This window comes from Molothrus ater, chromosome 27, assembly GCF_012460135.2.
Source record: "Molothrus ater isolate BHLD 08-10-18 breed brown headed cowbird chromosome 27, BPBGC_Mater_1.1, whole genome shotgun sequence".
Taxonomy (NCBI): domain Eukaryota; kingdom Metazoa; phylum Chordata; class Aves; order Passeriformes; family Icteridae; genus Molothrus; species Molothrus ater.
Genome location: NC_050504.2, coordinates 3,935,282 through 3,959,357, shown reverse-complemented (window position 1 = coordinate 3,959,357; position 24,076 = coordinate 3,935,282). Strand labels below are relative to the sequence as shown.

The 24,076-nt window shown below is 58.9% G+C and overlaps 5 protein-coding genes across 7 annotated transcripts; 1 reads left to right on the top strand and 4 right to left on the bottom strand.

Moving 5' to 3' along the window:
- Window positions 1-264: 264 nt before the first annotated feature.
- On the bottom strand, window positions 265-3,232 carry IFI35 (interferon induced protein 35). Its single transcript, XM_036399058.2, has 9 exons — window positions 3,104-3,232; window positions 2,954-3,028; window positions 2,580-2,732; window positions 2,167-2,274; window positions 1,726-1,870; window positions 1,383-1,513; window positions 1,052-1,241; window positions 677-783; window positions 265-566 (listed from the first exon to the last, which is right to left on the bottom strand). The coding sequence occupies exons 1-9, from the start codon at window positions 3,116-3,118 to the stop codon at window positions 372-374; spliced, it is 1,119 nt and encodes a 372-aa protein (XP_036254951.1). The 5' UTR covers window positions 3,119-3,232; the 3' UTR covers window positions 265-371.
- A 567-nt stretch (window positions 3,233-3,799) lies between these two features.
- On the bottom strand, window positions 3,800-5,828 carry RPL27 (ribosomal protein L27). The gene is made up of 5 exons (XM_036399079.1): window positions 5,745-5,828; window positions 5,563-5,645; window positions 5,235-5,404; window positions 4,596-4,706; window positions 3,800-3,890 (listed from the first exon to the last, which is right to left on the bottom strand). Exons 2-5 carry the CDS (start codon window positions 5,641-5,643, stop codon window positions 3,842-3,844), a joined length of 411 nt encoding a protein of 136 aa, XP_036254972.1. The 5' UTR covers window positions 5,644-5,645; window positions 5,745-5,828; the 3' UTR covers window positions 3,800-3,841.
- A 935-nt stretch (window positions 5,829-6,763) lies between these two features.
- Window positions 6,764-10,847, bottom strand: RUNDC1 (RUN domain containing 1). Its single transcript, XM_036399027.1, has 5 exons — window positions 10,477-10,847; window positions 9,778-9,936; window positions 9,118-9,316; window positions 8,763-8,852; window positions 6,764-8,229 (listed from the first exon to the last, which is right to left on the bottom strand). Exons 1-5 carry the CDS (start codon window positions 10,804-10,806, stop codon window positions 7,364-7,366), a joined length of 1,644 nt encoding a protein of 547 aa, XP_036254920.1. The 5' UTR covers window positions 10,807-10,847; the 3' UTR covers window positions 6,764-7,363.
- A 94-nt stretch (window positions 10,848-10,941) lies between these two features.
- On the top strand, window positions 10,942-17,551 carry LOC118696746 (putative protein PTGES3L). 3 transcript variants are annotated; one of them, XM_054517464.1, is made up of 17 exons: window positions 10,942-11,058; window positions 11,450-11,563; window positions 11,704-11,770; window positions 11,953-12,051; window positions 12,403-12,492; window positions 12,597-12,650; window positions 13,386-13,508; window positions 13,582-13,741; window positions 14,168-14,225; window positions 14,560-14,716; window positions 14,801-14,917; window positions 15,524-15,654; window positions 15,828-15,894; window positions 16,082-16,173; window positions 16,587-16,641; window positions 17,090-17,184; window positions 17,329-17,551. In XM_054517464.1, exons 1-17 carry the CDS (start codon window positions 11,051-11,053, stop codon window positions 17,462-17,464), a joined length of 1,623 nt encoding a protein of 540 aa, XP_054373439.1. In that variant the 5' UTR covers window positions 10,942-11,050; the 3' UTR covers window positions 17,465-17,551. The 3 variants fall into 3 exon arrangements, with proteins under 3 accessions (XP_054373439.1, XP_036254971.1, XP_036254949.1); XM_036399056.2 differs by lacking the exons at window positions 10,942-11,058; window positions 11,450-11,563; window positions 11,704-11,770; ... (1 more) ...; window positions 12,403-12,492; window positions 12,597-12,650 and adding an exon at window positions 13,169-13,312; XM_036399078.2 differs by lacking the exons at window positions 13,386-13,508; window positions 13,582-13,741; window positions 14,168-14,225; ... (6 more) ...; window positions 17,090-17,184; window positions 17,329-17,551 and adding an exon at window positions 12,871-13,081.
- Window positions 17,552-19,534: 1,983 nt separating this feature from the next.
- Window positions 19,535-21,710, bottom strand: G6PC1 (glucose-6-phosphatase catalytic subunit 1). Its single transcript, XM_036399059.2, has 5 exons — window positions 21,481-21,710; window positions 20,902-21,011; window positions 20,513-20,612; window positions 20,194-20,315; window positions 19,535-20,094 (listed from the first exon to the last, which is right to left on the bottom strand). Exons 1-5 carry the CDS (start codon window positions 21,708-21,710, stop codon window positions 19,580-19,582), a joined length of 1,077 nt encoding a protein of 358 aa, XP_036254952.1. The 3' UTR covers window positions 19,535-19,579.
- Between the last annotated feature and the right edge of the window lie 2,366 nt (window positions 21,711-24,076).

The window sequence follows — 24,076 nt, the reverse complement described above, 5'->3', positions numbered from 1 at the left end:
GGCGCGGCCCGACCCCTCAGAGCACGGCCGGGAGTGGGTTCAGCCTCGCCCCGGCCCCTCAGAGCACGGCCGGGAAGCGGCTCAGCCTCGCCCCGGCCCCTCAGAGCACGGACGGGAGTGGGTTCAGCTTCGCCCCGGCCCCTCAGAGCACGGACGGGAAGCGGCTCAGCCTCGCCCGGGCCCCTCAGAGCACGGCCGGGAGTGGGTTCAGCCTCGCCCCGGCCCTGCAGGCAACGCCCGGCCCCAACATAACAGACACGGTGGTTGCTTCCAACAGACACTTTTTAATTTCTCCCGTGCGCGCGGGTCAACGGACGCACGGAGCTCCTCAGCTTCAGGCTGAGCCAGGACTGGCCCGTATCTGGCCAGGACTAGCCCGTAGTGTCCTCCACGAACACGGCCACCCCTGTCCGCCCCGCGGGGACGTAGGCGAGCGCATCCACCTCGCCGCCGCCGCGGCTGGCCTTCTGGAAGTGGATCTCCAGGGCGTCTCTCATGGACTCCACGCTCAGCACATCGGGGATGCCCAGGAGCAGGACGGTCCTGGGGCAGCGGGAGGGCTGGAGCTGGGCAGAGCAGGGCGTGAGTGCAGAGCAGTGCGGGGAGAGGGGCTTCAGGAGCCCCCCCAGCTGTGCTGCCTCCACACAGGCTGGGAGGTGCTGCTTGCAGCCCTTACCTGCAGGTTAGAGATGTCTCCACTCATGCATGGTGATACCTTGATTTTGTATTTCCCTTTCCCAATGGGCACCTGGATATGTCCTCTTTCAATTAGCGGCTCTGCCACTGCATAGGGAGAGAAAAGCCATGAGCTGCCCAGGTCAGCTCCAGGGGAAGTTCTGTCCCTGCATAGGCACCAAGGCTGACACTGCCCACCAGCTCATTGCTCAGCTCACCCACACCAGCACAGTTTCGGGGGAGGCAGGACAGCCTGGGGCTCACTGTATCTTCCCTGTTCCTCAAAGACAGCTTCCTCTGCTCTCAGATTTCCCCCCAGAGCAGGTTGGGCTGCTCCACCCTTGCCAGCCACCCAGGCTCAGCACACCCCACGCACCTCCATCCCGTGTGAAGGTCAGCACCACCTCCTGAGAGTCCTCCAGGAACCTTCTGCTCTCCACCTCGCTGCCCCCATTCTTTGTCTTGCTGAAGAAGAGCTCCAGCTTGTCCAGCAGTGCCTCCTTGGGGATGTTCAGGCTGGGCAAGTCAGACACAAGGATGCTCCTGCTGCTCTGAGTCAGCCTGATCTGTGGGTGGCACCAGCCAGTCAGTGCCAGGGCAGGACTGGCCCCAGAGCTCAGGGGAGCAGTGCCCTGGTTGAGGCAGGCTCAGACAGGGGAAGCAGCGTGCCCAGGGCACCCCATGGCATGGGGACCCACAGGCCCTACCTCCAGGGCAGATGGCAGCAGGATGTCCACGGGCACTGCCTGCACTTTCACTCTGCACTGGTCAAGCTCCTCCAGCTGCCCACAGCTCAGCTCCACTATGTGCTCCTTCTTCTCTATGATCCTCTGGGCCACTGTGGGGAGGGAGAGCCCCCAGCACTGGGGAGTGACTGCCCAGCGCTTTCCAGGACAGGACACGGCACAGCAAAGATGCTGGGGAGGGAGCACAGCCCCACACAAGGCAGGGAGAGGGGGAGCACCAAACTCTGGCACAGGGAGGGGACACAGGGCAGGCCCCAAAATGATTGAGGAGACCTGGCCAGAGCAGTGCTCTTCTCACACTTACCCTCTGCCTCCTCAAAGGTGATGAGAGCTGAGCCCCCTGGCAGAGGAGAGTGGACCAGTGGGATGAGCATCAGCTTGTTCATGTCCTCCTTGTTTGCTGGGAGTCCCTTAAAGATCATTTTCTTTTCTGGCAGGGCAGACAGTATCTAGGTACAAGTAGAGACAGCACGTGGAGGAGACTGGACCCTGCACAGGGCATGTCCCTGCCAATCCATGGACTAGAAATAAGCTCATGGCTCAAATAAACTGCTGGAGAACCTCAGCAGAGTCTCTCCTAGTGTCTGGCTGTGCCTGGAATCCCAAAGCCATGACCAGAGCTCCTGGCCCTGGCAGAGGAGCTGTTGCAGTCATCACACAGTGCCCAGCTGCATTCACCTGCAGCTTCTCCAGCCAGGCTTGTGCCCTTGCCAGTAGACCCAAGTGCCCACACACACTCTGTTACCATCGCAGGATCATTCCAGAGGACCCTCTTCTTCAATTCTTCCAGTTTATTTTTCAGAACTTGCTTCTCCATCTTCAGTCTAGTGTTCTCCTCCTTTATTGCAAAAACCTAGAAGGAAGGAAGGAAGTTAGGACAGAGTGGGAAGTAGGCAACACCATTTCTGTTCTGAGCACAGCACTGTTCCTGGGCACACAGCTCCAGCCCATTCTCTGGCTCTTCACTGCCTGCAGCTCTGGTTCCTCTCCTTTGAGGACAGCCCTCCCCTCGCTGCAGCACTGCCTCACTTCTCAGCACAGGCCTTGTGTTCCCCGTGAAACCTCCACCAGATCCCAGGCAAGTGATCTCAGAGCAGTGACCTGCATCAGGCAGCCCCTGCCACCTTTCCAAACCTAAGCCATCCACTGAACACTGACCTGGTGTGCTCTTTCTTCATCTCCATTTAAAGACAGCTGTTGCTCTAAAATTTTATGAAGTTCTCCTTTCTTCAGCTCTTGTGTCCTTCGCTCTGCAGCTTCCTTGGCCGAGTATAGCTTTGCAGAGTCGTTCTCCAGAGCACTGTAAAGCTCCTGCGAGAAGCACCATCAGACAGCAAGACCCTGACCCAGCAGCCACCCAGCCCCGGCACAGGCTGTGCCCTAGAACAGGCTCTCCCCTCCATGGGATTACTCCTCTCTGCCGCCTCTGAGTCCTAGAGAAGACTCGAGCTCCTCCTGGCCAGGGCGGAGCGGGCGGACCCCGCACAGTCGGGCCGCGGCCGCCCAACCCCTCTGGGAGCATCCGGACTCACCTTGCAGAGCTCGATCTCGTGCAGGAGCTGCTCGGGGCTCTGCAGGCTCTCGTCCTGCAGCCGGACGAAGGAGTCCTAAAGACAGGAGGGGTCTCAGCCGCGCTGCGCCAACCCCCGCCCGCCTCTCCCCGTGGCTCGGCTCTTCCTCACCTGGTCCGAATCCATGCCCGGTTCCTCAGAGAGCCCTGCCCTGTTCACCGAGACCGCTCTCCCTGCTCGGCCCGTGCTACCGGGAACCCCGGGTCCGTTCTCGCCTTTCGCTTTCGTTTTCGCGAACTCGCCTCGCCCCGCCCCGGCCCCTCCGAGCGCAGCCCCGGCCGCGGCCCGAGGGCGGCGGAACGCCGGGCCCGCCCAGCCCCGCCCGGTCCCTCATCATCTCCTCCTCTTCCTCCATCCCCGCCCCGCCTGACTCGCCTTCCGAGCACCCACCGGGCCTGCCTGGAACGGACCAGCTGCTAAATATAGGAATAAACTGCTCTGAAGGGACCAGCTACTAAATATGGAAATTAGCTCTTCCGAAAGGACCAGCTAGTAAATATAGGAATTAACTCTTCCGAAAGGACCAACTAGTAAATATAGGAATAAACTCTTCTGAACGCACCAGCTACTAAATATAAACTCTTTCAAATGGACCAGCTACTAAATATAGAAATAAACTACTCTGAATGGACCAGCTACTAAATATTAACTGGTCCATTCCTGCCCCACTCTTGGATTTAGAACTCGACCCAGACCCTGCTCCCCTGGGCTGCAATGGCTCCCTCCCCAGCTCTAAAGAGACACAGAGCAAGCAGCATGATCCCACCACAAAGGCCACTGCTTGTTTGTTAAATAACAAAAAAGTCATGGTTTTTAATAAACATTTATTGATGCAACCTCGTTACACCCTTAGAATCGCAGCTTCTGGAAGAACCACTTATTCTTGCCAGTTTTGTACCTGAAAGAGAACACACAGGTTAAATAAAGGGTGTGTACCAGCAGGTAACAGCACCAAACCTGCACCCGAGCTGTCCCAGACAGACAGAATGTAGCACCTAATTCACCCAGAGGTAATTCACCTCATCTCTATGGTCTGGGCTACAACTAAACCCACTGTAAATATTGAAATACCAAGGGAAGGAAGTGCCAGGTTCCAAATTTAAAGACACCTGTACTGTGGCAGTTTCCACCCCAACAGGTACAAGCACAGGACACGGCCATCCCACTGGACACCTCGTGTGGCAGGGGGAGATGCCCTTGGAGAACAGCTCAGGGGCTGCCTGAGACACTGTGTCCCACTGAGGCCACACAGCTCCTTCCTCTGAAGGAGCTTCTGAACAGAAACCCATCAAGAAAGAGCAGGAACACAAGCACTCCCACACAAAGCATCAGCACTGCCCTGGCCCGCCCAGCCCAGTGATAAGAGAGAGAATGAACTGGCAGCACCTTGTCAGATCATCCTGTGGCACCTGAAAGGCCCCACAGGTGCTGGCACGATGGTGCACACACACACAGGTGAGAAGAAAACGCTCAACAAACACTCCTGCAAAGAAGCCAGGGTGGAAGTGCCAACTTGGAAATGCACAGACTGCAGCACAGTGACACTGACCCCTCACACCTGTAATAGCACAAACAACACTGAAGAGACGAACTCCCAACTCACCTCTCCTCAAATTTCACCTTGGCTTCACGCCTTGCTTTGCGTTTCAGAGCGGGATCCCTGAACACGTCCTTGTTGACCACTGTTTTGTCCAGGGGAATATCCACAGAATACCTGGTAGAGAGCAGAACAGTTCAAAAGGAGCAGAGTACCTGGCACAGGGCTGAAAACCAAGCACATTCTAACGTCCAGAATTATAGGAGAATTACTTTAGGAGTTACAGCTCCTAAAGTCTCCTCAGCTCAGGAATAACCAACCCATCAAAGCAGTCTCAGTTCAGCCTATAAAGGAGCCATACCCTTTCTGAGGATATGCAGCTCTGTTCCATGTGGTGCCTGGGAGTTGCTCTGACAGCGCTGAGGTACAGTAAGAAATGGCTCTGCCAGCTCCAGACCCCCACAGCTGTCTCAAACTGCTCACCTGACACCCTCTGAGCAAAGGGAAGATCAGTGTGGCTGAAATAAGAGCCAGCTGTGTCATCCCAAAAGCTGATTAATATTTCCACTCAGCCTCAGACCCCAGCTCCATTTTTGCAGAGCCTGAGCCTCACATTCATTCAACCACGGCATCAACAGCCCTGGTAACTCTCGGTGTTCAGTAGAAAACACAAGAGCCACGAAAGCAGCCGGTAGCAGCACTCACCGGGTGGGCATCAGGTGGTTGTAGTTGTAAACCTTCACGAAGGACTTGATCTTGGACCTTTTAGCGATCTTTTTCTTGCCCATGGCAGCAGTCACCTTACGCGGGTAGCGGTCGATGCCGGCCACCAAGGCATGGCTGTACGGCCGGTCCGAGGTGCCATCGTCAATGTTCTGAAACAAATGGGCCACGGCGGCGATCGCACCGAGGGGCCGCGGTCCCGGAGGTGGCACCGAGGAGCCACGGCCGCGTGGGCCCCGCAGGACCCATGCCCGTGCCGCCCGCCGGTCTCCCGCTCGTCCCGGCCCCGCCGGCCCAGCCCCACGCTCACCTTCACGATCACGGCCTTACGCCCCGAGTAGCGGCCGGCCAGCACCAGCACCACCTTGCCCGGCTTCATGAACTTCCCCATCTCTGCGGAGACAGCAGCCGGCAGTCAGACCGAGCCCGCCACCCTCGCCCCGGCCGCCACCCCCGCGGATGGCGGCGGATGCCGCGCCCGCCCGCTCTCACCGAGGCTCCGCTGCGATGGCGCTGGGCCGGAAGGCAAAGGGACGGCAGCGCCCGGGTTTTACCCGGACACCCCGCGTCACTTCCGCCGCGCCGCCGGGAGCTGCTGCCGGCACCGAGCGGCGGTGCCGGGTTCGCCTCAGCCACCCCCGCCCCGGCGGTGCCGGTGTCCGCTTCCCCCGTCCCCCTAGGCACGGCGGTGCCGGTGTCCGCCTCAGCCATCCCCACTCCGGCGGTGCCGTGTCCGCTTCCCCCATTCCCCCGGTGCCCGCCTCAGCCACCTCCGTCCCGGCGGTGCCGGTGTCCGCTTCCCCCGTCCCCCTAGGCACGGCGGTGCCGGTGTCCGCCTCAGCCATCCCCACTCCGGCGGTGCCGGCTTCGCCTCAGCCACCCCCGCCCCGGCGGTGCCGTGTCCGCTTCCCCCATTCCCCCGGTGCCCGCCTCAGCCACCTCCGTCCCGGCGGTGCCGGTGTCCGCTTCCCCCGTCCCCCCGGCCCCGGCGGTGCCGTGTCCGCCTCAGCCATCCCCACTCCGGCGGTGCCGGGTTCGCCTCAGCCACCCCCGCCCCGGCGGTGCCGTGTCCGCCTCAGCCATCCCCACTCCGGCGGTGCCGGCTTCGCCTCAGCCACCCCCGCCCCCGCGGTGCCGTGTCCGCTTCCCCCGTCCCCCTAGGCACGGCGGTGCCGGTGTCCGCCTCAGCCATCCCCACTCCGGCGGTGCCGGTGTCCGCTTCCCCCATTCCCCCGGTGCCCGCCTCAGCCACCGGCGGTGCCGGTGTCCGCCTCAGCCATCCCCACTCCGGCGGTGCCGGTGTCCGCTTCCCCCGTCCCCCCGGCCCCGGCGGTGCCGCGTCCGCCTCAGCCATCCCCACTCCGGCGGTGCCGGGTTCGCCTCAGCCACCCCCGCCCCGGCGGTGCCGTGTCCGCTTCCCCCGTCCCCCTAGGCACGGCGGTGCCGGTGTCCGCCTCGCCCGCCCCCTCCCATGCCCGGTAACGGACAGAGCACACGGGACAGCAGCGAGCTCGGCTCACAGGTAGTACAGCGGTATTTATTATACCCCGAGGGACAGCAGACGGCGCTGATGCCCTACAAAAGCCTGGAACAAGGAGCTGGGTCCGTTGGACAAAGCGCCCCTGCAGCCCAAGGGACACAGACTGCAGAGCCGCTGGAGGAGCCCCCGAGCACCTCTGGCCCGGCCCTCATCTTCTCCTACCGGGGGAGGTCAGACAGCCCCCAAGGTGCCTCAAACCCTGCCAGCTCCCTCCTCCATGAGGGATCCTGTGTGTGCAAGGTGTAGAGCAGACTGCGAGAAACAACCACAAAGGGGTCACTGCACATCCCACGGGCAGTCCCTGTGGCCAGGCCTCTGTCCCCAACCCCTGAACTGTCAGTGGCCACTGGGCAGGGCAGTTTGGCCTGAGAGCAGCAGGGAGTGGGCAGGGTGAGGTGCTGCTGCCCAACCTGCGGCCTCCAGCAGACAACACACTGCCAACAACACGGGACCCTAAGATTTCCCTAAAAGCAAATACCAAAGAGACAAACTTGGTCTTACAAAAGCCAGGCTTCTTGAGCCCAACAGCTGCCTACCAGTGGAAAAATGGATGAACGGCAATAAAAACACATCAAAACGCATCTTTGATGTTTTTCAGCTGCCGAACAGCCAGGTCAACCGGGAGGTTGAACTTCAGGTTGCTCAGGCGGCTGAGGAGGGTGAGGGCACTTTCGAAGCCGGTGTTGGCCATGTAGCTCCAGGGCTGGTAGTGAGACTGAACCAGAGCTCCAGACTTGCAGATGAGGTTGAGCCACGAGACCAGGCGCTGCTCGTTGAGCGCCATGCACACCAGCGCCTTCAGCTCCGAGTCCGCGCTGCGCTTGAAGGGGCCGTGCTCCGTGAGCACCGTGTGGATGGCTGCCAGCAGGCTCTGCTTGGGGGTGGCCACCACTGCTCCCGTCACGGGCAAGGCGAAGGACTGGGACAGCTTGCGAGCCGGGGATTCCACGAAGGCTCGTCCGTTCTTGGCCTTGTAGTACTTGACAAAGAGTTCCCAGGGGTGCATGGTCTGCGGTGAGGGAGTGAAGGCGGGGATCAAGCAGGCGATGGGGGCCAGCACCAGGCTCATGCCTGGGGAGGAGGCATAGAGCCCGTGGGCCAGCAGGTCCCGCAGGGCCAGGGTCAGCTCCCTGCGCACAGCCAGGGTCAGCTCGTCTCTGCCGCCCAGGGGAACGTCCTGCAGCTCAGAGGAGCAGATAACGTGCTCTGCCTGCTGGTGTTTCAGGGCTAGCTGCCTCACCCGCTCCACTGACAACTCCAGTTTCTCTATTAAGGGGGAGAAGTCCTGGTTGTCTTGGTCCTTCTGCCAGAGGGTGCGAGGGATCTGACCCGTGGCACAGCCAAACTGGCTGACAGCAAAGATCTGCAGCACGGCCAGCACGCGGCGCATGAGCTGCAGGCCCGTTTCTTGCATCCTTCTGGCATCTTCTGGGTTCACTGACCGGGTTAGAAAAGAGAAAAACATATTCTCGTTAGGGAGTCAACAACTCTGCTTGTTCATACACACAAAGGGAGTGCAAATATCTGAAAATCCCTTCAGGTTAGCATTCTGAGTAGCAGCAGATGCCTCATGCTGTATTACTGTACTTCCAGCTGGTTCAAGGGATAAGTAGGGAGGTCTCAAACTCTAAAAAATGCTGGATCCCTCTCAGCTCACTGTACCTGCTCACAGAGCTCAGAGCCTGAAGAGCACAAACTAGAGTGTGTTTTGCACTAAGTATCTGCAGTCTCTTCCTGATCCCCACTGAGGACTGAGCCCACCCTCCATGCCACTTGCTCAGTCTCTGTGACTACTCTGGGGATCCCATGGAAGGAGGGTAAAGGAACAGGACACAGGCTTTCAGCAGAGGGAGTGCCAAAGCATAGAAACCAGCTGCCAGGAAAAAGCAGACAGCGACTGCTTCGTGCTCATCAAAGCTCCAGGGAGGAGCTGGAGCTTTGCTGACAGTGCTGAGCCCAGCAGTGCTCACCTCTGTTCCCAGGAGGCCGGGTGCTGGGTTTGTAGGAGCCTCCACAGTCACAGTGGCCATCTTCTGCCTTGCCAGAGCTTCCAACTTCATCTACAAAAAGGATTTCATATCATTATTTCACATTTGTGAATTTCAGCTGCAAATCCCAAGTATTAAGGTCAACATTCCTCAGACCCCTCTAAATCTCTTTTGTCACTCTATCAATACTTTTACTCGCTGTCAGTTTAGAGATATTTGTACTTTCCTGTGACCCAGAAGCTGTTCCTGCATCTCCTGACATCTGTGACTTTCCTCCTCATGACTACGTCAGGGAATTCCAAAGGAGTTCAGTCTGCTCATTAAAAAACTCACTGACCCTGAATGAAGTTGATGAACATTTCGAGGTCCCTTATCTGGGTCTTCAGCTGTTCCACCAGCTGCTCCTTCACCCTGGCTGGATTCACAATCTGTGCTATGGCAGCATCCACCCTCTGCCGCAGCTCCTCTGGAGAGAGCGTTGCAAAATCTTCACTCAAGTCCATGTCCAGCTTCTTTATCAACTCATTTATAATCATCTGCAAAAGACAAGGGAGCGATGCAATTTCACCATGTGGCACTGCTGCCTGGGAGCTTTCTCAAATAATTTTTTACATCAAATGAATTTTTACATCAATAAGAGGGGAGAAGCTGATCCAGCTCTGAAGGGTAATGATTCATGTTTAACATAGAGGCACAGAGTGCTGGGCTGGAGCAAACTTGCACTTTGGAGGGATTGCACAGAACAAGGAGGGGCAGCACTGGGTTTAGAACAACTTCAAATTCTTCAGGAAAAAAATAACTCCTTTCCCAGAGGTTCCCTCAGAAACAGGACACCTTTACTGCACAGAAATAACTGCAAAAGACACATGACAGGTTCACACGTGTAGACAAACTCCTGACACTATATAGCTGGTGAGAAATACAGACTGATGATTGCCTGCAGTATGGAAGACACTCAGAAAGGCTGGGAAATACAGCAGGAGGATCTGAGCCTTACCCGTTGTCTTTCCATAACCACAGACTGTGGCAGGGAATCATAGCTGCCCTCTTGGTAAGCAAAGGTCTCAAGGTCATCCAGCTGTGTCTTGAGCTGCAGGATCAGCTCTCTCTGCTTCTCTTTCTGGACCTCAATTTGCTCCTGCTTCTCTCGCTCACCCTGGAAAAAAGTTATCAGTAAATAATATTGAAGGGTTATTGTCATACCCAAGGCACAGAGAACAGGATTATGATGTGAGGAGTATCTCCTGCAGCTCATGTACTTCACTAGTCAGCACTGCAAACCAGTCTGAGGGAGAAATGTGAGCACCAAGCAGAGGCACCGGCTACATCACCTCATCTATAAGGGAGGAGAAGCACCTCTCCAGACCACTTGCACCCACGTCGCGTCCCACAAGGCCAGGATCCAGGAAGAAAGAGGCCAAATAACACGTACACATCACACACAGATCCTGTGAGTCAGCCGTGCTGTAGCAGGGCGTGGAGCGGTGACACACCGCTCAGGGCTCTAAGGCACATCCCTGCGAGCTGGCTCCGAGTCCCCAAGCGCCTGCGAGCTCCGTGCAAACCCGAGCACCGCGGGCAGCGCAGCCGCCGAGCCGCTCCCGGCAGCGGGACCGCAGCCGCCGCTAATGCGCTTCAGGCGGGGTTAAACCCACACACCGACCCCGGCGCTCTGCCCAGCAAAGGCTGCACTCACCGGAGCGGCGCCGAGACCGTGCGGCAGCGGCGCGGGGCAGCCGCGGAAGGCGAAGTCCTCGAGGTCGCGGAGCAGGCGCTGCTGCTCGGCCGGGCCGGCCCGGGCCACCTGCCGCAGCCGGAACTGCACCTGAGCGAAGTGCGAGGCGAGCGCCAGCAGCGCCCCGTGCAGACGGCGCCGCTCGGCCCGCAGCCGCGGCACCGACTCCGCCGAATCTCCCCCGGTACCCGCCGCCTCTTCGTCCTCCTCATCCTCGTCCTCCTCCGCCGACACGGCGCCCACCGGCGCCCAGCGCTCGCCGGGGCCCAGCGAGCCGCTCTCTCCCTCCATAGCCGCCGCTACCGGCGCCGTGACGCCGCCGCCATCTTGGCGCTGAGGGGCGGGAGCGGGCGGGGCGAGCGCGCCCCCTCGCGGCGGCGGCGGCGGCGGCGGCGGCGGCCCCGGGGGCGCGCACCGGGGGGAGCGGGGGCGGTGACGGGGACCGCGGGTTGGCTGCCCCGGGCCCGGCCTGGCCTGCCCGGTCCGGCAGCCGCGCCCCCGGCCCGAAATAGCGCGGGGTGGGGTCGGCACCGCCATGGCGAGGTGAGCACGGCCGGACGGGACAGGCAGCGCACGGAACCCGCGCAAAGCGCCCGGTGCCCGGTAGAGGCAGCGCCTGGCAGGAGCCTCCGACCTGGAGCAGCGGGGAGCGGCGCCGGGCCAGGCGGAGGGGAGCGGACACAGGCGGGCCGGGCCCCGCGGACCCACCAGCCAGGGGCGTGTGGGACGGCAGCGGGGAGAGTCACGGGGCCGGTGTCCCCTCCCACCGCCCGGTCGGCACCCGCCCGGCTCCCTCTGCCCGTCCCGGGGCTCGGCATAGGCAGAGCCGGTGTCCGGGGCCCTTTCATCGCCCGCGGGTCCCTGCCGAGCTCTGCTGGGCACCGGGAAATGCCCGCTGGTGATGGTGATACCTGCTGCTCTGCTCTTCCCCAAGGCAACCGGCAAAGACGCTGTGGTACGACCGGCCCCGGTACGTGTACCTGGAGTTCTGTGTGGAGGACAGCACGGACGTGAAGGTGGTCATCGAGGACCACCGGCTGGTGTTCAGGTGAGCTGCCGCTGCCCTGCCCACCGACACGGATCTGCTCTGCTCTGGGGGTGATTCAGGGGAGCAGGAGGACTCCGTGAGAGGAGAGCACGCGTGGCCTCAGCTCTCTCCTAAGCCCGGTTGTTAAAATGTTTTGGCAGTTGCAAAAATGCAGACGGTGTGGAGTTCTACAACGAGATCGACCTGTATGCCAGAGTCAACTCCAAGGTGAGGTTTCCCACCAACGAACTGTTCTCTGACAGTCTCTGTCAGGCTCAGAGTCAGAGCCAATCTGTGCAGTCTTGAGCAACACTGCTTAACACTGAATACTGCCCATCCTGAGAGCCCCAGCCCTGGGGCTGAGCAGAGAGGAGCCTGGCAGACCCTGAGGCACCCCAATCTCTTGGCAGGACTCACGGGAGAAGCGCTCTGACCGCTCCATCACGTGCTTTATGAGGAAGTGGAAGGAGAAAGTGGCCTGGCCGCGCATCACCAAGGAGAACATCAAGGTGTGTGTGGTGCCTGGTGCCTCAGTGCATGTGCTATCCCCGCACAGCACCTCGTGGCTCCCAGGAACCAACCTGCCCCCAGGACACACACAGAGGCTTCCACAGGGGATCCCAAGACAGAGCTCCAAAAAAGCCCTACCTGATAATCACCACTAGCCCACAGACATCTGCCCTCCAGGAAGGACGTGGCATCCCTTTTCCTTGACACACTCAGGACCAGGACCAATGCCTTCAGGCAAAGGGACACTCCTGCTTCCTGCCCTTGCCCTTCACCTGTGCAGGAGCTGCCCCTGGGCTGCAGGTCCCTGCAGTGCTGCTCCCCCGCTCAGGGGATGCTCTCTGTGCCCACAGCCAGCCTGGCTCTCCGTGGACTTTGACAACTGGCGAGATTGGGAAGGGGACGAGGAGGTGGAGAGGGCCATGGTGGAACAGTACGCAGAGGTGAGCTGGGCTACCAGCCTCAGGATCCTGGGGCACATCGTATGGGTGTGTGGGATGGGGGAACGCCGGGAATTTGGGGATCCAGATGTTTGTTTCCCATCCAGATGCTGGAGAAGGTGACAGAAAAAGGCCCCCCACCAGCCATGGATGACCTGGATGTAAGTACCACCTGCCAGCTGCTTCCTGATGCCCAGCCGAGCACAACCCAGCCTCAGCCTTCCGCCGGCTCCGGGGCACCGGCAGCACCTCCTACTGCACCCCTCGGGCAGCCTGTCCTGTGGAAACGCTCCCCAGCACAACCGGCTGGTGCCACCCGCTGCCACCGGGGCCGGCCCGGTGTCGGCCCCGTCCCTGGCACCTCGCTCCTCCCTCCCGCAGGATGACTGACGCCCAGGCCCCTGGGGACGCCGCGGGAGGCCAGCCGGTGCACCGGTAGCACGCACCGGGGAGCAGCGCGGGCAGGGTTCTCCGAGGAAGCGGAGCCGCCTCAGCTCGAGCGCCGCCGCGGGCATCGCTCCCGACCCGCGGTCCGGTCTCCCGTAGCTGGCTAACCTGGCGGGGCGCGGGGCAATAAACGTGAACTGCCGCAGCCGTGTGCCGTGTGCCGCGCCGGGCACCGGGAGCCGCTCACCCGCACCGGCCCGGCAGCGCGCGCCGCCGGCGGGAGCGCGCCCGCGCGTCCCCGTGCAAGCCCCGCCCGCTCGCCGCACGGCGGCCGCCACCGCCGCTCCCTGTCCCTGTCCCTCCGCCGGTCCCGGCTCGCTTGTGCCGAACGGTCGCGATGGTGTTCCGGTGCCAGCGGGACAGCTGGGCCCGGCAGGTAGCGTCGGGCCGGGGCCGGGGCGCGGGGCAGGCCCGGGCGGGCCCTCACGGCGCCGCCGTCTCTGTCTCAGTTCACCACCAGGGTGGTGTCGTGCCGGGCGGCCGAGCTGCGGCCCGAGGGCGGCGGGGAGCCGGTGCACGGGTTCCAGGTGGTGCTGGAGGACACGATCCTCTTCCCCGAGGGCGGCGGGCAGGTACGGGCCGAGCCGGGCCGGGCGGGGGCCGGGCCGGGCCGGGACCGGCGGCGCTGATGTCCCGTGTCCGCAGCCGGACGATCGCGGCCTCATCGGGGACGTGCCGGTGCTGCGCGTGACACGGCGGGGCCCCGAGGCCGTGCATTTCGTGCCGGCCGCGCTGGAATCGGGCGCTGAAGTGCTGCTGTCGCTGGACTGGGAGCGCCGCTTCGACCACATGCAGCAGCATTCAGGTCCGTGCCGGTACCGGGGAGCGCACGGGAGCACCCCGCGGGCCGTGCCGGTGGGGCGGGGGGGCGGTCAGCGCACACCGTGTCCCCATCCTGGTCAGGGTAGGGAGAAATCCGCCAGCTCTGTGTGCACAGTTTGTTCCCGGGATTACTGAGGGCAGCAGGTGTCCCTCTGCGAGCTCTCCTTGGCTTGTAAACGCACCAAAAACAGGTTTGGAAGAGAAAGTTCAGCCTGCTTTGCACAGCGTGTGCTGCAGTACTGGGAGCTGAGGCTCACAAGACCAGAGCTTCTCCTTGCTGCTGCTGAGCTCTGGCAGGAGCCTCTCAGCACCCAGCACTCGCCTGTTGTGGAGAATGTCAACAGGAAAGACACGGCCTGACTGAAAATGCCAGTGGCACTCAGAGCTAGTGCTTGCACATCTCTTCCAGGACAGCATCTCATCAGTGCCGTTGCAGAACAGATGTTTGGATTCAAGACAACTTCATGGTGAGCAGGATAAAGGTTCCTTTTGACCCATTTGGCACGTGCCACCATGCTACCCTGCACAGAGCCTGAGCACTGAAACACCAAAAGCAATTTGGATGGTTTATTTGAGCTCAGACATTGCAGGAGAAGTGACTGACCTGGAGAGAAGCTGTACAAAGTATTTGCTCTGTCTTGTCCTCCTTAAGTGCTTGGTTTCCACCTGGTGCTTTGAACATAATAGGGAGAGGAGGGAAGTCTGTTTTGTTTCAGTCCACATTGCCAGCAGTGGGATGCTGGTGCTGCACAAAGGCACCTCCCAGCTGGTCTCAGCAGATGTTGTTCTTCCTTGGTGCAGGGAGCTGGGCCGTCAGCGCAGTGTCATTGAGCTGGACACCCCCGTGGTGACAGCAGAGCAGGTCCAGGCCCTGGAGGAGAGTGTGAACGAGAAAATCCGGGACAGGGTCCCTGTGACAGTGAGGGAACTGGCTGCTGATGACCCTGAAGTTGAAACAGTGAGTGGTGGGGGAGAACTGATGCTATTCATGGAATAACTGAGCACAGATGTCACCTGCTTTGTCACCCTTCTCCTCTGCCAGGTGAGGAGCCGGGGGCTGCCCGATGACCACGCGGGGCCCGTGAGGGTGGTGGACATCGAAGGCATCGACTCCAACCTGTGCTGTGGGACTCATGTCTCCAACCTGAGTGACCTCCAGGTGGGCTGCTGCAGCTGGGCTGCCTCTGGGGGCCACGCTCCACATGAAGTACAGCCAGAGTCCCTGGGATCCACAGGCTGCTCCAGACTCTGCTGATGGGGAAGGGGTGGCAGAGCCCCAGGCTGAGGGAGCCCCAGGAGGGTCACACACGGGCTGGGTGCCACAGGTGCTTTTGTTTCCTTGTTGCAGAACTCAGCCCTGTGTACAGCAGTGGTGTTTTTGCACTGCCAGGGCTGTTGGCCATGTTCCCTCTGCTTAAAGCTCTGATATTTTTGAGCGTTCACCGTGGATGAGAAGTCTGTGCAGGGAAATGGTGATAAAATTCTAGACCTGCCTTTAAGTATTTGTACTTTCTCAGTCATTGGTTAGAGTTTCCCAGCAGATACATCCAGATTCCTTGTAGAGTACATCCCATGGCTAGAAGATTGCATAAATTCCATTGTACCACCATGCCTTTTTTTTTATGTTGACCTTATGGCTGATTTTAATCAATTTATTTTTGCTAGCAGAGAGTCAAAATTCACCACAGGGCATAATCTGACAGGAACTGACCACCTATGTGAATTACCAAAATGCTGTTCTGACCAGGTTGATTTTCTTTTGAAGGTTATTAAACTCCTTGGTGTGGAAAAAGGGAAAAAGAACAAAACCAACTTGGTTTTCTTGGTGGGAAACAGAGTGCTGAAGTCAGTCGAACAAAGTCACAGTACTGAGAAGGCTCTAACCTCCCTGCTCAAGTAATCCCCTTTCCACTTTTGTTATTTCATCTTCACCCCTCCTCCTGAGAGATACCACATAAGCCTCAGGGTACATGTTGTGGGGCTGTGTGTGATGTTGTCTGTTTTGCTCCTTTAGGAAATCCTTCCTCTGTCCTTCAGAGTAGTGATCCAAAGTCTCCCATTTCTTTCAGAAATGGACCAGGTGAGCACGTAGAGGCTGTGAAGAGACTGCAGAGCTCTGTGAAACTGCTCCAGAAGGTACAAGAATGGCTGGGAAACGTGGGTTGTCTCTATTTCCTGTAGACCATTAGTTGTGGTAACTGGGAGTCAAATCATTGGCTTCAGTTTTTGTGGATTTTCTGAAAAGTGCTCAAACCTCTGGGAACACCACTGTGTTCACACTGGCTTCTCCAGCTGCAGTACAGTTAATTTTCTTCTCTTTCAGAATAACCTGAACCTGCTTAGAGACATTGCTGTTTTGATAGCCCGGGACTTCAAGAGCAAACCTGCTCCAAAGCAGCTCTTTGTATTGCACAGGTATGGGGGAGCTCAGGGAAGAGGGGCCAACAGTATCCCACAGGTTTTATGGCACTTTAAACAAAGGAAATAGAATATTAAGGTGCCTTGGCCTGCTGCAAAGTTGTGTAATTAAAGGAATCTGTAATTCAGTCACTAAATTCTTCTGGTGCTGTAGCTGAGAAATTGCTGTGTCCATCTAATTCCCTTTGCACTTGATATTTTCAAGTATTTAAAACCAGGGAGCTCTATTTCTTAGAGATAACACTTGCATAATTCCTAAAGTGTCCACAGCAGTGCCCAGCGAGGATTTACATCTATAGACAAATAAGAGCAAATCCCTGATCAGGCACTTGGTTTCTGATTGAGATTTTGTACTCTAGAGGGGGTTTTGCTTCTTTCTGAAGTGTTTTTTTTTTTATCCATCCGTACAGGAAAGAGGGTGATTCTGAATTTATGAACATCATCGCTAATGAGATTGGGACAGAGGTGAGTCACTGATGAAGCCTAAACTGACACCCCTGGTTTCCCACCCCAGTTTTACAGAGACAGGGGCTGGCCAGGCTGCTGTTCCTGCCACAGTCATGATCTGCAGATCTGGTTCCTTTGACAGGTACCTGAGGTTACCTGTGTCCAGCAGCCTCAGTCTGCAGGGCAGTGAGAATTGAGAGCACTGGAGAAGAGCCCCCAAGAGCTGTACAGAGGCTCACTGGCTGAAATAGGTTAGGATAGGATTAGGCAGGAGTAGAATAGAGAGAGCAGCAAGTTTCAGTCACAATCACCTAGTTCAGCTGCATCCTTTTAACTTGGGATACCCCAAGCAGTGTCAGTCTCAGTAATGCACACAGACTTCTGAATTGTCAGTTGGGTGTTTGTGTCCTGTGGACAGTGTGGAAAGCACTGATTTGTCTGGAGTAAGGCCCATCTCTGTCCACAGGAAACCCTGCTATTCCTGACTGTGGGAGATGAAAAAGAAGCAGGACTCTTCCTTTTAGCTGGACCTGTTGAAGCAGTTGAAAATTTAGGTCCCAGGTAACGTTTTGTGATTTGTTTAATTCTGAGTAAGAATTCTGACGTTGTAGACATGATGAGCAGCTGCACAGTGTGATCCAGGCAGGGATCTGTGTGTGCTGTCTGCAGCAGCCTGGGCTCCAGCCTGTGCTGTTGCTGCTGCAGGGTGGCAGAGCTGCTGGGAGGGAAAGGAGCTGGGAAGCGCGGCCGCTTCCAGGGCAAGGCAGCCAAGATGAGCCGGCGAGGAGAAGTGCAAGCTCTGCTCCAGGAATTCATTAGCAATCAAAACCCTGGAGCATAAGAGACAATTCTCAAAGTAGGTTTGTCTTATATGTGTTTGCTTAGGCTCCACAAGCTTCTCTACCAGAGAATAAAGACCTGAAACCAACAGCTGGTGTGCACATGTTCTGCGTGGGCTGCTCATGGAAATGGGGAGGGGATCTGCCATCAAGACTTTGCTGCAAGGGCTCATTTCTCAGGACAAATTGTGCAGGGATTAAAGTAGTCCTTAGTTAACCACTTTGTAGGGTTCCCAAACTCAGAGGGGGCCTCCTGCTGGCTCTACTTTGGGCCATTTTGCTTTGTGCCACTTGCTGAGGAGGAGTTGCTTGGCATGAAAGCTCAAGCAAGAGGCAGCTGGTCCCCTGAGACACCTTGGGCTGGGCAAGGGCAGAGAGCAGCCTGAAGGGAGAGCAGGTACCCCAGAGACAGGAGATCATTCCTCACCACGTACCAAGTCCTTTCCCTTGGTGGGGTGCAGTTGTTAGCGGTCGTTTTTTGACCATCAATAGTTTCTTGAGCTGCTGTAGCTGTAAACTCCCTTGGGATCAGGCAGAGCTGTCCCGGTGTTCCCTCAGTTCACCTTCCTGCCCAGGCAGGCTCCGGAGCTGCTGCAGTCTCCTCTGGAGGAACTAAAGGGCGCTGTGGAGCCACAACGGGGCTCAACAGGTAATTTGAGAATTTACCCTTCCCCTTCTGGCTAGAAATGGCGTGACAGGTTTACCCCAGGTGTTGGTAATAAACAGAGAAACAGAATAAAAGAAAACTCCATCCTAAGGAAGTTTATCTGTCATGAACAAGGGGAGGGGAGTAGCCCCAGCAGACTGGATTCCCACCCATGGCTGCTGTGACTGGTGCATGGCCACAGCCTTGGCTGAGCTGTTGGGATGGCACCAGAACAGAGGGAGCACCACTGAGGCCTGGAACTGGGTGTGGGGTCAGAGCTGCAGGGGCTGGTGCTTTGGGAGTGATCCTACACATGCACACAGAGTCTGGCAGGAAGAAAGTATCTGCACCTCCCTGTGGATTTTGGACTATCTCAGAGTGAGAGAGGATGTTTCCTGAGGAGGTTTAGCTGGGCTGTGCAGCTGCACAGCTTGGAGGGCAGCAGGCTCAGCCCACAGGACTTCCTGAGAGAGCACTGGGCTGGGGTACTGAGGTGGGAAGGGCATGACCCCAACCCCACACCATGGCAAAGTGCCAGTTCTGTCCCCAGCACCCTGGGGACTCAGCACAGCCCCAGTTGAGCTCATTTCTGTAAGCAGTGAGGTGACACAAGTTTGTCCCTGTTCCTGGCACAAAGTGCACCCAGAAACCTTGGATAAACAGCACAAAAAGCAGCTCATTGCCCCCACTGTGCTGTCAGAGTTCAGCTGCAGCTCAGGACAAAAGGTGAAGACCCAGGGCACTGGGCAGGGCCCTTTCCAGTGCCTTGAACGTGTCTTCAACCTCCAGGGGAAATGTCCTTCCTCTACCATCTGCAGGCCATGGCACAACCCTGCATCCAGGAGCTGATCCCCCATCCCATGGTGCTGGCCAGTAGGACACTCAAACTCTCCAGCTAAACAACCTTCATCTTTAATAAAACATCTCCTGTGCCCAGCCCCAGCCACCCCATATGTGCACAGCTCCATGCCATGCATGTATGCCCCCCACACTGATCACAGGGGTGAGCACCAAACGTCCCAGGGCTGGGGGTCCCTCACCCACACTGGCACTTGAACTCCATGTCAGTCTGTCCATTCCTGTGACAGAGCTGCCTCTTCAGCAGACCCCAGACTCGCTGAGGTGACAGCCCTGCTGCCAGTGGCGCTGTCCCCAGGCCTGCAGCACAAGGTGGTCTGTCCCCACGAGCTGCAAGGGAGTGCAGGACTTCTCGCTGCTGCTGCTGGGTCCTGGGCAGATGCCCCCCAGCTGTGGGTGCAGGAGGGACAGCAGGGGAGTCGTGGCTATGCAGGGCTCTCTCTCTGTGCCACCAGCCAGCCCAGCCCAGCGGCACTGGCACTGTGGGTCCGTGTTGTGGGAGCCACCCAGCAGCACCACCGGCCCAGCCTCCACGGCCTGCTCCCAGTGCAGAACCAGTGGCTGAGGTGCACCCAGGGCCTGGCAGCTGCCCCTGAGCCACCCCTGGGGTGCCTTAGGCAGCCTTTTTGTGCTGTGTGGCCAGGAGCTGGGACAGGCAGTAGGGGATGAGGCCGACGGTCGCCAGGGGCACAGCCGCGCTCTTGCAGAAGGAGAGGGCGTAGAAGAGCAGCTGCACGTGGGAGGGAGGCTTGAAGGCATCAAAGACGTGGAGGATGAGGAGGGAGGCAGCGATGCAGCCCAGGCGGAAGAAGGGCAGCTGCTGGCCCTGCTTTAGCCGGGAGCTCTCCTGGTACAGGTGGGAATTGAGGGCCAGCCCCAGCCCAAAGAGGATGCCCAGGTTACGGAGGAGGCTGGCAAAGGGAGTGGTGTCAATGTGGACCCACTCAGGGTTGCTGCACCACTTCTGTGCCTTCTCCAGCGTCCAGAGCAGGTCCACGCCGAATGTCCACAGCAGCAGGTAGAAACCCAGGGTGAAGCTGAAGAGGAAGATGGTGATGCCCAGGTACCGGTGGAAGCTGGCGTGGTAGATGCAGCGGACGTGCTGGAAGGTCTTGGCCACAGCCATCCCTGCCCAGTAACAAAGTGGGAGCACTGGTCAGTGCTGCAGTGCTGCAGTCCAGGACAGTGGTGCTGCAGGGACAGGGAGGGGGGGTCAGGTACACTCACCTGAGAACACCCCTGCAATCACCTGGTGGGGAAAGTGAGCGGCGATGAAGACTCGGGACATGCAGACACAGACCTGAACTGCCCAGAACCCAATCCAGAGCACTGTCCACAGCACCCTGTGAGGGACAGGTGGCCATGTGGGTGCCAGGGCCATGGGCATTGCCATCAGGTACTCCAGACAATGCCTGGCTGTCCCTGAGCCTGTCCCCATGCTGCAAGCCCACAGCCTTGCACCTTGGTGGGCTTGGCTGTGCCTGTCAGTGCTGGAGCCACCTCTGCCTGGCACAGGTGGTTTTGGCACACAGCTTACCAGTATCCCAGTGTCCTTGACTGCTTTTCTCCCCCAGCAGCAGAGAGCAGGGCTGTCACCATCACGTAGTACACGCCTGCTGCACCCATGGCATGGCCAGATGGGCTCCCTGGGCAAGAAGAGAGACCCGGGTCAGGCTCTGCATGGGCCAGAGCTCAGCACCCACAGGGGTTTGTGCTGAGCCACCACAGGGGTCAAGGTCTGCTCTGTGCAGGGGCTGCCCTGCCTCCTTCCCCTGCAGGCACAGCCAGTGTCCCCAGCACACAGCAGCCTCTCTGCAGAGCTGTGCAGGGGTGTGTGCTCCCTGCAGGCTGCCAGCACCCCCCTCTTCGCCTGTTCATGGGCAAGCACCCCCTGCCCCTGGCTGCAAGCCCCTCCCATGGCTCAGGGAACCCTACCAGGTCCTGTCTCGCAGGTGAGAGGGAACTGCTGGATCTCTGGTGCAGAGCTGTTGCCATAATAGTCCGTGTCAAGGACCCACCAGTATGGTCTCTCCCCAAAGAGGATCCTGAAAAGAAAAGAGAAGGGCTCTGGGGAGGTCCAGGGCACAGCTGCAGCTTTAGATCTGTCCTGGGAGATGGAAGAAGCAAAGGACCCACAAGTGGTGCAGGGCATCCTGGCAGACTCAGGACCCAGCTGATTGCCTGGTTCTGACAGGTGACACTGCCTGCCCATGTCCCCATCCCCAGCCCTGAGGGGGAAGAGCAAGAACGTTCTGGAAGCAAAGTCAATATTGCCCCCTGCGCTGAGGGGCTCTGTGAAGATCCCCCCACTCAGCACCACAGCCCTGGCTGATGGGAGGCTCTGTTTGCAGGAGGCTCCATCTCTGCTTGGAGCAGAGGGGGAGAGCTGTTCCTGCATGGCTTGGGAAGGAGTGACCATTGTCACTGCCCAGCTGGGGCTGAGAGCACCCATCTGGCCCACATCAGTCCAGCTGTGCCAGCACAGGGGGGAGTGTTGGCTCAGGGGCCACTCACCACTTGAAGACGAGGTTGAGCCAGTCCCCGATGACAGCCACCCAGATGAGCCTGATGCCCACTGCTTCACTGAAGTGGAACCAGATGGGGAAGAGGACAAAAAAAGCATTCCTGAGATCAGCAGCATAGGAGATGAAGAGGAACCAGTCCTGGGAGCCCTGGAAGCGCTGCTGCAGCCAGTGTGTGGTCTGGATGCCCACATCATGCAGGAGGTTCATGCTGGCCTCCATCCTCCTCTGCTGCCCTCGGCGTGCCTCCGGCTGTCCCCTGCTCCACTGGGCCACTGGGGTTTTATACTCTGCAGGGTCTTGTTTGCAGCAGACAGGTCACTGTCCCAGCACTGATCTTTGGACCCAAAACCACTCTTTCCAAAGGTACATCACCAGGGGGTTGTAACAAACATGTTTGGAACAGCTTACGTAAAAGGGGAAAACAGGTTGTGAGGGCACGTGGAGAGCAGTGCTCCAAGCCCAGCACCATCCCCTCACTCAGGGGGATCCTGCAGCCCTGGCTCTTCCAGCGAGCCAGCACAACAGCTCTGAGTGACCCACAGCCCTTGCTCCTTGATCCCACACGCTGTGTGTGACAGTCCTGCAGAGCTGCCATGGCCAGGGCTGACAATTGCTCTGGTCTCTCTGCCATCCCCCTGTGAACCAGAGCGTGGTGAGGATGCCCAGAGCATGCAGTGGGTGCATGGAGCAGAGGGCAGACTGCCCACCCCCTCCTCATGTGCCAGGCTCATTTAACTTTGCATGATGGGAAACTTCCAAAGCCATTCCAGGAGGTCCCTGCAGTCCCAGAGAGCCAGGCTGGGACGCTCCTGGCTGCCAGTTGTGTTCTGATCTCTAGTGGGGGGCTGAAGGACCTTTGCAAATAGGGACTGCACTGCTCCCATGGTTAATCCCTCCTGCCCCATCAGACCCCAGCTGTGGGTACAGAGCCCAGCACAGAACTCATCCTGCAGCGCCCATGGCCATCCCCTCCACCCCAGCTGCGCTCTGCTGTCCCTGCCAGCACTGCTGGCACTGCATCTTTGTCACCCACAGCTGCCAGTGCCTGGGCACAGCCCTGGGTGCCCGGGCAGCACCCAGCACAGCTGAGCAGGCAGCAAGGCATTAATGATCAACAGCCAGTGAAATGCATCACTTCTCTCCCTCCTGAGAAAATTCATGTCAGGATCCTTGAACCCCTGCCCTGGGTTGTTTGTCTCTGGGAGAGCTGTGTCCAGCACTGAGTCCTGCTGACAAACAGCAGCACTTACAGGCCCCATCCTGCCCCTCTGCCCATGCAGAGCCCAGGGAGCCATGGGGTCTGACAGGCAAAGCACCAGCAAACCCCTCCTGGGGATATGGCCTGGGAGGAAAGCAGGCAAAGGCCACAGACACAGGCATGTCCCATCCAGCCTGGCTGTGCTGCACCCAAGGAAGGTGGTCCCAGACCCTGGACTGAGCTCCTGACCTGCAAAACGTCCTAACAAAACAGGAGTTTGCACAGAAACTGAATGGCTCTTGCAAAACAAATTCCCCAACAGCTCACTCCAGGGTCTTCAACTGAGAGTGGCTTTGGCCAGCGTGAAGGAATGCAACAGACTTGGCTTCTGTTCCAAAAATATTTTGAAACCATCAGCAATAAATCCTTCCCAGGAGATTTCACAGCAGAAAATGGGGCAAAAGGTGTTGGGGGATGGGGGCTAGCACTGCAGTCCCCTGGGGAAGAGTCACTGCAGGAAAACTGGGGCCGTAGTGGGGAGAGAGCAGGAAGCAGGATGGGAGCAGCCAAAGGACAGAGTGGCCCAGTCACTCTCAGCCAGTGTTTGTGCACTTGCCACTGGTCAGGACAGTGCCAGAGGTGCCAGGGTCCACATGGTCCCAGCCCTGCTCCGTGCCCTGCCCTGTGCATAAATCCCCAGCCCCAAAGTCCCTGTGAGGACCTGGGGAGCAGGAGCTGTGTGGGCACTGCAGGTTCTGCATTCTGGCTGGTCTGACCATTGCTCAGGGTCCTGCCCATGCCCTGCACCCTTCTCCTGCCCATCCCTGCTCATCCCTGCAGGGATGTGCACTAAAAGTGGGCTGGCTTTCCCTGGAAGGACTGGGGCCAGGCTGGGGGAACCCAATTTGTGCCTCAGCAGGCCCAGCTCTGTGACTGCAGTGGCCCAGCTGGCTCTGGCACACGCTGTGCCCGTGATTCCCAAGGCTCTGGGTGCAGCTCTGGCCAGCACAGCCCCAGTGGGGGCCGAATGTGCCACGTGGAGTGCCCGTGCTTGCTCCAGAACGTTCCCTGACAGCTGCAAGGTCCAGGCTGGGCTGAGGCAGCGTGGTCACTGCGTCAGCACCGCCCATGTGGGCACAGGGAGCTGGCTGGGCACGACCTTCCTGCTCTCACACAGCCCCTGCTGTCACCCCAGGGCACCCAGGGCCCACTGCAGCCTCACCCTGAGCCACGGCCTGAGCTGCCCTCTGCTCCCCTCCCCTGTCCCGTGTGCTGCAGCAGGCTGAGCTGGCTCCCAGGGGCACATCCACAGCCACGAGGGCTGCCCAAGCCCCTCTCAGCAAGTTCTGCTCAGATCCACCCACTACAGTGAGGGCAAGGATACCCA

Coding starts and splice junctions, on each gene's coding strand:
- IFI35 (XM_036399058.2), bottom strand. Junction 2,733..2,953: donor ACGAGATCGAGCTCTGCAAG/GTGAGTCCGGAT, acceptor TGCTTCTCGCAG/GAGCTTTACAGTGCTCTGGA. Junction 2,275..2,579: donor ATGAAGAAAGAGCACACCAG/GTCAGTGTTCAG, acceptor CCTTCCTTCTAG/GTTTTTGCAATAAAGGAGGA.
- RPL27 (XM_036399079.1), bottom strand. CDS start 5,643: ATGGGGAAGTTCATGAAGCCGGGCAAGGTGGTGCTGGTGCTGGCCGGC. Junction 5,405..5,562: donor GTAAGGCCGTGATCGTGAAG/GTGAGCGTGGGG, acceptor CATTTGTTTCAG/AACATTGACGATGGCACCTC. Junction 3,891..4,595: donor AAGGTGAAATTTGAGGAGAG/GTGAGTTGGGAG, acceptor GTTCTCTTTCAG/GTACAAAACTGGCAAGAATA.
- RUNDC1 (XM_036399027.1), bottom strand. CDS start 10,806: ATGGAGGGAGAGAGCGGCTCGCTGGGCCCCGGCGAGCGCTGGGCGCCG. Junction 9,317..9,777: donor TGGTTATGGAAAGACAACGG/GTAAGGCTCAGA, acceptor TGTCTTTTGCAG/ATGATTATAAATGAGTTGAT. Junction 8,230..8,762: donor CCGGCCTCCTGGGAACAGAG/GTGAGCACTGCT, acceptor TAACCCGGTCAG/TGAACCCAGAAGATGCCAGA.
- LOC118696746 (XM_054517464.1), top strand. Junction 11,564..11,703: donor GACCACCGGCTGGTGTTCAG/GTGAGCTGCCGC, acceptor ATGTTTTGGCAG/TTGCAAAAATGCAGACGGTG. Junction 13,742..14,167: donor CCACATGCAGCAGCATTCAG/GTCCGTGCCGGT, acceptor CATCTCTTCCAG/GACAGCATCTCATCAGTGCC.
- G6PC1 (XM_036399059.2), bottom strand. CDS start 21,710: ATGGAGGCCAGCATGAACCTCCTGCATGATGTGGGCATCCAGACCACA. Junction 20,613..20,901: donor CACCTGCGAGACAGGACCTG/GTAGGGTTCCCT, acceptor CTTCTTGCCCAG/GGAGCCCATCTGGCCATGCC. Junction 20,316..20,512: donor GAAAAGCAGTCAAGGACACT/GGGATACTGGTA, acceptor GCCACCTGTCCC/TCACAGGGTGCTGTGGACAG.